Source organism: Meriones unguiculatus, chromosome 7, assembly GCF_030254825.1.
Source record: "Meriones unguiculatus strain TT.TT164.6M chromosome 7, Bangor_MerUng_6.1, whole genome shotgun sequence".
Taxonomy (NCBI): Eukaryota; Metazoa; Chordata; class Mammalia; order Rodentia; family Muridae; genus Meriones; species Meriones unguiculatus.
Genome location: NC_083355.1, coordinates 13,293,636 through 13,306,579, shown reverse-complemented (window position 1 = coordinate 13,306,579; position 12,944 = coordinate 13,293,636). Strand labels below are relative to the sequence as shown.

At 37.0% G+C, this 12,944-nt stretch overlaps 1 protein-coding gene across 6 annotated transcripts in view; it reads left to right on the top strand.

Moving 5' to 3' along the window:
- Cep112 (centrosomal protein 112) overlaps positions 1-12,944 on the top strand; it is a 412,140-nt gene that overhangs the window by 191,842 nt on the left and 207,354 nt on the right. For all 6 annotated transcript variants that reach the window (XM_060386504.1, XM_060386500.1, XM_060386502.1 and 3 more), the window contains one exon: positions 657-839. In XM_060386504.1, coding sequence (XP_060242487.1) covers positions 657-839 — 183 coding nt within the window. The remainder of the gene's footprint in view (positions 1-656; positions 840-12,944) is intronic.

The following is a 12,944-nucleotide window of genomic DNA, read 5'->3' as shown; positions in this document are numbered from 1 at the left end:
GGCCAAGGTCACAGTCTCCAGTGTGGAGTGGACTGGGAAAGGGTCCTGAGAATAGAATGCTCTTTATGAAATCATGGCGCAGGCTTGCGGCACAGCAGGTGCCTTCTGGAAGACATAACATCTGTTTATGTTGGTATACCGTAGCTGACAACGAGATAATAGCGCTTTGAAAATTATCATTTTATTTTTAAAAGACAACTGTATATACAATAATCCAGATGCGTATTTAGCTCACTCAGATCTTTCATTGGAAAATCATGAAGGGAACTGATCGATTTAATTGCTGCTTTTTACATGTATATATTCAAGCAGAAAGCAAAGCGTACTGACTATTAACCGTTTACAACCATTGCTGATCAGTAATATCCAACTCTTGGGGAGGAAATACCTAGTATTCAACATAAATTTTTTTCAATGTTCAGACATTAGTGTCAACAGATTGCAAAGGATTTCCTGAATATGCCAACTGTCTTGAATATTAGGATCTTTGGATAAAATGCTCCCCATCAAATGAAGGTATTTTAAGGGTGAGGTAATAGTGATGCAAAAATAAAATTTTCAACTTGGACAAATTAGAGAAAAATTAAGCTGTACATGAGTTGTCATGACGACAAGGATGTTCTGTTGATGAACTGTCCTCCTCATTGTCCAATCAGATAGTAGAGCTGAAGCTGGAGCATGAACAGGAGAAGACGCACCTATTACAGCAGCATAACGCAGAGAAGGATAGTCTAGTCCGAGACCATGAACGGGAAATTGAAAACCTGGAGAAACAGCTTCGCGCTGCCAATATGGAGCACGAAAATCAAATTCAAGAGTCCAAGAAACGAGATGCACAGGTAATTATCAATAATATTTGCTAAAACGGTGTCTATCTTTAAAAAGTCATCAGCGTTTCATGTTTTCTTCTTCTTCTTGATGCACGCTGTTTGATCATTTGCAAAACTGACATATAAATGTGATTTTTTTTTGTTTTCTCCCCCCACCCCACCCCCTGTTTGGAGGATGAATAAGGCTTTAACTACAGAAACCACAGGTAGCCAGATTAAAAATCCCATGGCGCGCTATAACTTGGTCCCTTTTCTATAATCTTGTCTCAGTTCCTTTCATGATTTTTTTTAAGGTATGCCCCTTACCCCTCCCCTCAGCCTTGGAAAATCCCTAAGAAATATATTAGCCTCACCCCTGGCTTTTTGTTTTAATCTCTGAAGGCAATCAAGGAGCTGCTTTAATATTTGCTTTTCCTGCCTATTGTTTCTTTTTGTCCACAAGACTCTATGTTTGATTAGCTTACTTGGATGGTAATTGATAAAAATGACTCCAGAGAAGGGCTATTTCCCATCAGGTCTGTTGCTTTTTCCTGCATTCACACACATGCCTCCTAGCCTCCATCTCTGTAGTCCCTGTTGGAAGCCATTTGGCAGAATAACCCCCAGCTGTGGTAGCATTTGACTCTTCAAACTTATGGATGAAATGTGCACTGTCAGCATGGAAAATTATCTTTATAAATTTCAGATGAAAAAAATCTTATTGGGTATGTATCTTTGTGGTGAAATACATTCTTTAGGGTATATATAATCAAGGGCCTTTAGTATAGCCTCTTCAGCAGATTGCTGTGAAATTTTATTAAAGAAAAATTTAAGAGCAATTGGAAACAATAAAAAGATAATTTTCTTTTCTAATAAAACCATATCATCTACCAGGTCGAAAGACCTCTTTTGCCATTGAAATCCAGGCATACTAACCACACCACAATTAAGCCCTGGTTATCCTTCCCTCTAAAATATGATAATTTCCAAACAGCAAAATAAATCTTCTGGTATGGTGTGTGTTTAAGGAGTTCTGTAATTAACTAAACATCAAAACATTTCTAATTAAACAAGATGTTAATTTTTTTAGTGGAAAGCGAGTGGCGGTAAGGCAAAGAATGGGAGTTGGTTATTTTTCATTTGACCTTGGTTTTTCTTTTATTTCGGAGAGTAACTAGTGTAATAGGAGTGTCCTTGACACAGTGCACATTTATAGGGAGAGTATAGTTTGATTGTTTTATGGTTCTGTGCTCACTAGACAGTGATTATTGTAGTACGCATGGTCCCAGAATTAATGATGTGGTTTCTAACAACATTCATTCTATTTTTGCTATTAACCTCATTAGAACCTGTAGACAATATATGCTGTTCTTTTGTTTTTCGGACATATGATTTTTTTAAAGAATATTTTCAAACTCATACCCTCCTTCAGACATAATGTTAACCTTGCCATTGTCTTCCCATGATAAGGGACATGAGGTCTGGATCAGTAGAGGATGTTTGCATAAAAAAGTCACATAATGGATAAAATAAAAGCTATTAGTTTGCCTAACTGCCGACTCGTTGGGTGCTGGGGTGGAAAGCCGACACACTGGAGGCCAAATTTATAGGAAATCTTTGTGATTTTGCATATGCCGTATCTGTCATGTAGGGCGCGGTTCATCTGATCATAACAAAAGGGAAATTTTAGAACTATTATGTGTAATTCAACCACAGGAACGGTACAATATGGCTGTTAACTGAGTTTGTGCTCATTAGAGTATTAACTGTGAAGACTCTCTGACCCTTTTAGATGCTTTGGTTTAGGAGATTTCTCATATTTTGGGTTTTTCTTAAGCATTTTACTAATTGGAATTGCTGTCATGGGAATACCAGTAAGCGATGCAAACTTGGATTCAATTCGTTTCTAAGCAAAATGAAAATAATTTGGTATACGTTGTTACCTAGTTGTGTTCAGAGAATACAATTTTAAAGAACTTTTATTAAAAACTGCATTTTAAAAAAATCTTACCATACCTACCAAAATACTAATAATGTATCTGTGACGATTCCCTGAGGCTATTAACTTGGTTTCTTTCAGGTAGCTCCTAAATTTTTATATTGTGTCTTTTTATGATTGTGGCCTAAAAATTTAATGTATGATACCTTTGAAGTACTGAATTCCATTCACAAATTTAAAATACACAAAATGGCTTAATGCTTTCTAAAAGAAAAGATTTTTAAAAAATCACTGTGGTGTTTGATGTAGAAAAACACATATATTTTAAATATTAGATTGTATAATTTTTTTTTTTAATTTCCAGAGGTATCTGAATTTCAGTTACCATTTGGTTCATCCAGTGTAGCACTGGAGGCCATTTTGTAAAAAAACCATTTGCAATACTTTGCTGACAGAACACCACTGTGCTGTCTGTTTTGGATACCATGGCTTTGTTTGCTGCTCTCTTCCATCAGATCCAGATTTGGGGATAGTATTTAAAAAATAAATCATTTCAGCTTCTTCCAAATATGTAGTATATTATATGCTGAAAGACTGCCAGTGCTATGTAGTTACCCTTCTCAATGTTAATCTTGCCAATTAGGGACTTACTTTTGGTGACTGTGATTATAATTATAACAAATTAGATTTTATCCTAGTAATTCCGCTTTTTGATGATAATGATAACACCAGTAATCTAAGGACAGTTAGTCACTGCCCTCAATTTATTTATTTTTCTTACATTTTAGCAATAGAATATAGTATAATGTGATAATTATATTTGCTAAGATGAACATCAAATTTTGTTACCCTTGTTTAACATGTTCAGTCTGGTCTGTCAAACATCATTTTTTTTAAATAACATCTAGGTTGGTAGAAATCAACACCATAATTTTGTCAAATATTTTTCATTTACCAATACTCTCTTACGGAAATTGGAGAATAATTTAATTGATTCAATTGCACTTAATGTAAAGAAACTTTATAAATATCATTTTGCAAAGCTTTATCTAGTTTGGCAGTTCTATGTGGAATTCTTATTTTCCTTTAGTATTGTCACATAACGAATTTGTTATGTTGAACTGGAATAAAAATAAAACATAAGTTTCCTTGCTTTGTGGTTGTCAGTTGTCCATGTAGCATGATGAACCTTTTAGAGGTTTCTTATTCTCGTGCTGTTGGCCTGAATGAGAGGTGTATATGAATGCCAAAAGACAGTTGTATGGAGCCTTTGTGACCCACCCCGGTGATGGTGTCACTGTCTTAGAATGTCTGTGTGTCCTGTTGCAGGATAGACGCATCAAGGACTCAGGTCAACTGGCAGCCACTCTGAGCTCCCCCTTAGGACATGATCCTTGGAGAAAGTTATTCTCACCATATAAAATATGTTAAGCCCATCACTTATAATTAGACTATAGATTTTGCATGACATTGGCATACTGAGTCTTCAATTTCGTAAATGGACAGTCATGATTCTAGTCATGATTAAAGGACTTTTGCATAGTAAGCAGGTAAATCATCATAATTTTGCCTTATTGATTCACATTAAGAAGTATTGCCTACTGCGCAGAAGAAAATGTGGAATTTGTGGACCTCTACATTAAAATCTTTCCTGAGAAGATACTTATACTTTTAAAAACTGTATTTTAACATTACATTTTCTATTAATTTGCACATATGAACACAAGTTATAAATTCCCATTTATAATTTTGATATGTGTACTGCAATGAATTAAGCATTACTCTAACTCTTTGAAGGTTTTCAAAGGGCTAATTGAACAATATGCGTAATCTGATCATTATTGGTGCACCTACTTATGGGCAGTCTTTGGACCTAGATAGCATCTTTCTATCATAAAGATTGACTTTTTATTTGTATATACACTATTTTTAAAAATTGCTAATAGCAACATTTTATAATAAATTCATACTTTCTAATCAAAAACAAGAGTTAAACCATAGATGATGTTAGTCACATGAGAGAATCTACACTTGTGAAAATCCTGTAGTTAAGTACAAGGTTCACCTGTGAGCTTGCTAGAAGCCACAGCAGTAAGGGAAAGGTGATGAGCTATGTGATTGTATTTACAATGAGAGAAACCATCACTTTTCTTCCTAACTCTCATTTTGGCATAAATTTATGATATGGGACTGAGTATGAAGCATATGAACATAAAACTGATGGTGTCTTCTGTAAACTAAACGTTTTCAAATATCAGGTGTGGACATGATAAAATCTTTAAAACATTAGAAGCATTTTTCACAAAATATAAGTACTATACTCTATATCAATGAGTCTAAACTTCATTTTAACTTAATGAGAATATAATTTTTCTTGAATCAGAGAACAAAGCTACTTTGAGAGATCTAACTTTTCAGTCATTATAAATCATATTAAAATACATTTTGAGTAACAGAGCTACCAAATTCTACTGCTGTCATTTTATTGCTGGGCCTAGGTTCTAATAAAATATCTTGAAGGAACAATTTAAACCTGGCTGAGACCATAAGTAGGTTAGAAATTCGCTAATTTCCAAATGCTTTTCTACCATACATTACATTCTATCTCTGAGTTGATTGTGAAAACTCCCAGATAGTAAAATCAAATGGTAGTCCATTCCAGGGAGAAAAGACATTCATTTCTACTCTAGAGTGAGCAAAGTAGTATCTCAACGTCAGTTTCCATTAACACCATTTCCTATATTCTAAAGAAGGGAAGATTTTTAGTTCTTTGGATCATACCAAACTAATTTCTGGAAAACCCAAACTATGGGCACCCCTTATTTCCCTAACTTAGTGAGGCAGCTGCTGAGCAGCCACCTTGCCTGCTCCTCACCCCCTCTTCTAGTGACAGCCACCTCCCAGTGGCGGCCTGGTGTTCCGGCGCTGCACATACCGCGCTTGGTAGTTGTACCCAGCTATGTGTATAATAGGGAGAGTAAAGGAGAATTAAGTGCTTTTTAAGTGTTAAGAGGATTTTGCTGCACTGTATGTACAAAGTCTTTTCCAGGCGTTGGAAGTCTGATTGGAAAGATTTTTCATTTCGCTTTCATTTAAATAAACAGACTTTTAGAGAAGCTCTGATAAAACCACACATTACAGTGATCTTTCTCTAGTTAAGTTTTGTAACTATCTAGCTTCTGTATTCCTCCATACAGTTAACATATAAGTAGAGGCTTCCTAACCCATTTTTAAAAAGCCAAGGGGGAAAATTCTATATTTTTCTAATACTGTTTTAGATCATATAGATTTTTCCAAATGGAAGCAGTGAACAATCCCCTTTCCATTTTGACATAGATACACTGATGGGAAGATCTCATTTCATTTGTATCTGTGGTTTTTTTTTACAGTGATATTAATAATGCATATGTTATTTGTATGTTATATAAATCAAAATGTATAACTATTTTTGTGACTTTAATGTGGCAGAAATATAAGTGGATGTCATTTCAAGCAAAGATAATGCTTACAATTTTAAGATTTCTAGATTTCTTTTCCATTACAGTTCTAAAATCGTTCACCTCACAAAGTACAAATGTACTGGTAGCTAAACCATTATAATTAAGTCATCTTAATTCACCACAGAAAAGGGAAGTTTAAAAAGCAGAAACACAAGCTGAAACAAGGCAAATTACTTCCCTAAGAATGATCCATTCCTAGAAGAATTATACAGTGTATCAGTAGTTCTATGCATGTTTTAAAAAATGGGTTAGTTACCATGGAAACCACATGCTGTGGTATGTGGTCCACTTTTAGATAAAGAATATTCATTTAAAGAGAAACCTTCTAAATAATAATGTATAAAGTATTCCTTTTGAATTAACAACCTTGTATCAACTAATAATGACTGCTTTAAAAATCTATTCTTTGTTCTCATTATACTTAATGGGTTTCCTTTGAAATATTAAAATTGTTCTTGAAAAGGATTTAATTAAATGCTGGAGAGAATTTAAATACAGAGCAACCTGTATAGTGGCAACCGTTCAGCAAAGAACCAGAGGTCAGATAGGTTGTTCCACCACACATGAAGGCATTAGTCATAGCTGATTCTTAAGTGTCCAGTAATAGTATAGTCAGGTCAGCTAGAGATCACTGAATTTCACTCATTTCAGTTTATAGATAAGGAATGTGAGATTCAAGGACACCATCTTGCCCAAGGTCATAAAACTAGCAAAACAAGACTTTTTATTCTTAATTCAGTGTTTTATTTTGTTTTGTTTATGTCAAAATCTCATCCAAGAAAAAATAATTTGAGTTTCTAGAAATATTTGGACATGTCAAAAAACATTCAAGCTGTGTAAACGAAGCCTTACCCTGAGTGTGAGAGCCTGCAAGGCCTTTGTTTCCCAGGCCGAGATTCTCTGGGCACTTGCAGTTTGCATGTCTTTTGGTGACTGCCATCCTTAGTGGTGCTGTAACGTCACAATGACGTAAGGCTGTGGCTTCTACTTGTAGTGATCTGCAGTGGGCCTTTATGGCTCAACAACCCTGGCAGTGTCCTCTCCCCTTTCCTCCATCTCAGCGAATTCATTGACAGTGTTGGCAGAAGTTATCTCTGAGGAGATGTTGGGTGGAAGTCTTCTTTCTTGATGCCTGGATTTCTGACCTCATCAGTTCTGTAAGGGACATCCCCAAGGTCTTCATTTGTATAGTTGAGGTAATTTTTTATGACAGAGAAGTTGAAGTCAGAGTGCAAGAAATGATTGGCAAAATGATGATATCATCAAATGTTCAAAGAGCTGGCAAATTGAAGCTCATTAAGTTGTCATTTGGGTTCTATTCCGGACTAATTGGAATCATGCCTGGTTGCATGATATGAATGATATTTAACAATTGAGCCATTTTTATGACAAAAATACAGAAATTGATGTAAAGGAGAACTTGAAGCGGAAAGCAAGGCACTGTGGAAAAGTATGGTCTTTCTTTCAAACTGATTTAATGCTGTATGCAGAAAGTATTTGAAAAATTGGTCTTATTGAACCTGAGGTATTGAAATCAGTATTACGGAGCTGAGATTTGGAGATAATGCTTCTCGTTTGAAACAAATAATAAAGCCCAGTTTTTAAACGTTCACTTGTTTTAATAATTATTCTGTTTGCTGACCTATCTAAGATTTTTGGATAGGTGTGTACTAAATTGTGGGATCAGACTACAATAAATTAGAAAATATTAACAATTAGACTTCCACAGTTTGAACATGTGTTATTTTCTAGTTTACTTGTATTTTTTCCTTTAGATTTCAAATCAAATTGTGCAAGTGTATGTACTATTTGAATATAAAGTAGTGGTATTTCACAGAATGAAGTCTGGGGTGCTGTGAGCTGCACCGTGGCCTTTTCCATGCTCGGAGGCCAGTTGTATCACAGCAGCAGTGTCTTGGCATGTACACCTTCCCTGTGACACAGTGACCCCTGCATCAAGAGGGGACTGCAGTGGACAGGGGGCCAGTGTGTCCAGGCTCTATCCCAGAAGAGAGGAATTTTCCAGTGGCACAAATTGAAAGTTACAAATCTTTGAAAAGTTTAGAATGAGTTAGGTAATTTGTTTATCTCAATGTCTTATATTAGCAATTATTACTGATCTTATTTTTCTAGTATTTCCAAAGCTGTAATTTAATATGCAAAATATACATGATCATTAATGTTGTCTGGAAAAGCGAATACCTGAAATGTGAATATTTTGTGCACCTATTGGGCAAATGATTTGATAGCTTCAAATATAGCCACGATGAGGTATGCAGTAAGAAGTTGGAGGGCGAGGCTGAAAGACTTTGCTCCTCAACTCCTCAAAGATTACTCCTGAAGCTGGCACTTGACAAAAGCCACAGACTGAAAATGTGCAGTGTTCTAGGCTTCGTACTGCAGTCAGCCCAGCCGTGCAAATGTTCAAGTTTTGGGTAAAACATGGAACACTGTTTTAGTGCCATGTCAGGGAAGAAGTCATCACCCATACTGTGGATGCTGTTTTTTCTTCATGTTTGAGAATTTTTATTCATGTATATAATGGGATATGGTATCTACCCTTCATTTCTTCCCACCAACTTTCAGCATGTACCCCCAGCACAGCCCCTCCCAACTTCATACGTATCTATGAGAGCACTGTGTCCAGCCTTCAGTTCTTATCGTCTTACTGCATTCTTCTCCATGATGTTCCCTGAGCCTTGGTGATAGGGTTAATATAGATGTCCTGTTAGCGGCTAAGAACTCGGGGTCTTATTCTCAATATTCATCATTCCATTGATTGCTGTCTCTGTACAAAGAAGCTGCCCTGACTGAGGCTGAGAGAATCCCAGGGTCAGCAACTTGACAATATGACCATTTAGCAAAACCCAGACATGGGCTTCTGACCAAGATTATAGTCCCAGGCATGAAATACCTTCTTGTGTAACAGACCTCAAATCTGATCACAGTGGTTTATTATCCAGTAGTAGTTGTGCCACTATTATATAGTAGACAATCTTGTCTGGCATGTTGGTATTGCAGTATTCAGGGTCCAGTGCTAGGTAAGACCATTGATGTCTTTTCTCCCCTAGAAGCCTGCAAAGCACTGTGAAAGCCAAATTGTTCAATTCAGAAATACAAAGCGTGCATCTTCTAAAAATTTCAATCATTACCTATTCTGTTTGCTATTTGAAACCACATTATTATGGATTGATATTGAAAAAATAGTCTTTATAAAAGCTGTAGAATCATCACTCCTCAGAGGATAGCTACCTCAAGGTTATTTGTAAGTTATATATAAGTTCTTTTATTTAAACATTAGCCAAGATTATGAATATAGAATTTTCCTATGAGATCAGTTTTCAACTTGACTAATTATCCCATTAAGATTTTGTAATTACCTGCTCTGCCAGACCTTAGAGTTGGTGTGATAGTGAGATTGGATGCTGGGTGACTAAATGGAGCCAGGCTAGTGAGAGACTAAATGGAGCCAGGCTAGTAAGATTCTTACCAAAGGCAGTGTCATCGATACAGTCAATCAGGTAGTGAAGGAGAGTGGAGAGACCCAGAGCTACGGTTTGATGTGTCACTGGATTTATGGGTATTGATGCCACAGAGTTATGGACAGGGAGGACTAATGTCCAGAAGAAAGTTCTCCATCACCATTAGAAGTAGATGGGGTCACAAGCATGAATTGTAAAGGATACCTTTGTGATAGAAGCAGATGAGAATCAGGAGATATGCAGTGCTAAAAAAGAAGGTGAGAGAACTAGAAACAGAAAATGGTCAAGAGAGGGGAAGAGAGCCTAGAGAAAACAATTAATAAACTGCGAAGTCATAGCTGATACCTAGATTGCTTTGGAATTTGAAGTGGACACATAAAAGAGCCCTCTCTGTGCTGGGCTACTTATTTCCAGCTGTACAACAGAAGTAGACTACAGTACCAGATGAGCAGACAGATGCTGCCTTCCATAATTCTGCACTTGGGCATGGATTTAGAGATTATGGAGTCCTGTAAGGAGCCATACAACAAAGCTCAGATTAAAGAATGAAGCCACCTGGGCCATTAGTGACTGAGTAAGGCATGGATTGCAGGTAGGCATGTTAGTGGTGTAGGGAGCATCACAAACGCTCCACCTAGCCTCTTCATCGCACTTGCTTTTGAGAGTAGTAAGGACTCAGGTCCACATGGATCTTGGCCATGTTGGTATTAAGAAAGGTTTTTGTTTGTTTGTTTGTTTTTTAATCTCCCCTGGATGAACGTGATTGACTGCCAGCATTACCCAGCAAAGTACAAGTTCTGTTCTAGCTGGAAAACAAAGCAGGCTTTTCTTGGATGTCCCTGCAAGCCAGAATTTGATGATGCAAGACCAGAGGGAGAACATCCAGCACTCAGTCACAGGTGCGGAGGGCAGCACAAATGGATGGAAGCCCTTCTAGGATGGGTCCCTGCCAGACAATAAGTAAGAGGAGGAAGCAGTACAAATGAAGTCATTGCTCTTACCTGTTTATCTGTCTGCATCTCTAGTCAGATGATAGTGCATGTCTTACAGAACTGGGGAAGTCCTTGTGAAGTAAAAAAATCTGAACATTGAACTGGAAAAGAGCTGTTGCAGATGAATATTTTTATTAAAATATGATTTTGTTGTATACAAAAATACAACCATTTTCAATTACAAATAGCCTATTTTTTTTCTGTACATTCTTTAGCTTGAGAATAGGAATTGAGCATATATATGTTCAAAGCCTGTTCCACATGTTCTAGAAGGAGGCACTATGATCTCAGTCTTCACAGATGGGAACACAAACCCAAACAGTTGTTCTTGTATGAAAAGATAAGATTTGAACCCAAACCCATGTGACTGCAGCACCCAAGAATTTCTCAGCTGCACCGCAGCATTGTGAATATAAATATAAAGCATAGCTAGTGGGGAGCTGTCCCTGCCACTGCTCACTAGAGGTTTGTGGCTAACCTGCATAAATGTTGTGAGGGCAGTTTACAGATCAAGTCAAATAGAACTCTTTAGGTGAGGGGTGCTCTGAGCCCTCCTCTCCTGGACGTTAGCAGAATGCTCTCCAGCATCTTACTCTCAGCGTTACAACTCTTTTCAAGTAGGCATTGACGTCAAATTGTAGTTGCGGCTACAGTGTTTTCTCCTGAGCACCCCGGTCTCCTCAGAACCCTATGGCAGCCTGTGGTTGTTTAGATTGAGCTCTGGAATGCTTTTAAACATTAATTTGCTTTGACATGACTTGGTGCACAGATTAATTATTCAGGCACGTATTGTTCTAAGTGCATGAAAAAGAATGAAGCTGCAGTGGAATACATCCTAACTACCACATGTGAGCTGTAATGTTACAAGCAATCCGACTATTAAAGAACAAAAGCTGGCAGCAATAGCCACTCTGAATTGAGCCAGTCCCACAAAATTAGCATAAATATGTGAAGCAATCAGAAGAGTGTGGGACTTCCTAGCAAAGCGTCCTTATTCTTATCTAGTTCTGAAAGAATGTGAAATAAACTATTCATTTAGCCAAGTATAAAAATATGTCTGCTATGCAGTTATCATCATGTGTCATTAATCTGAAAATACTGCAGAAGCTCTGACAAATTAAAAACACAAGGATGTGTCTGCAAGGGTTTCTGCAGCCATTAAAAAGCCGCTTCACCTCTTAGGCGAGCTCTTTTATGGCAACTTCTTGCTCAGTGTACTGACATCTTCAAAGGCTTTGACATCTGTCGGCCTTTGAACTACCATTAAAAAATATTATCCCATTTCCATTCTTTTATGCCCATTTTTTTAATTATAGCCCTTCTTTCAAGTTGGGAACATGGTTGGTTTAAATGATGCTGTCCTTTCGTTTTCAGCCACCCAGCTGCGGTTTGAATAAATTGATGTAGAATCAAAGGCGGGACTTTAAAGGAAAAAGGTTTGATGGACTTGGACTCCGAACCAGATGAGGTTTTATGATGAAAAGGGTTTAATCCCAGCACAGGCATCGCTTCTATCAGCTGAACACTACAAAGCAGTTCATATATATAGGTTCCCGCGAAATGATCTATTTTTTTAACAGCACAGATCTCTTCAGGACTTGCAAATGTGGCATTAGCTAATATTCAGAGAGCTGATTCCCTTTCATCCACCAGAAGCTTATGATTATGGTACAGTTCTCGAATTGGAAATGAGAGCTGCAACACAGATTTAAAGCTGTGCTGTCTGATTTGTATTCAATATACATGTCACTGCGGGACAGCCTAGTCTGGGCCAAGCTGGTTCAATACAAGGAAAAACAGTTTCATCATCCACGATTCTTAGGCGGAAATATCACCAGCTAATTAAAACAGCAGTCCCATGACTATTAGCGAGGTGTTTGGCTGGTTGGAATCTCTTATGATTTGACAAGAAGGATTTGGAGACTGAGCCCCTCCATTATTGCATAGTTTTGTTTTTTTTTTTTTTGCGGGGTTAATATGTGCAAATGTATTTCAGGCTAATGAAGTAAAATTGATGAACACAAACTATTTTTAAAGGGAAAACAAATTTAAAACACTTACTTTGCATTAAATAGTTCTCCTTATCTGATTACTGATCTGGAAAAAAGCCATTTGTGAAAGGAGAGTCTAACATTGTTTTTGCTGTCTATAATACTGAATAATAAACAGCACCTTGAGCTACACAGTTAAGTAACTGTGTAAGTAATTTAGAATAATTATAA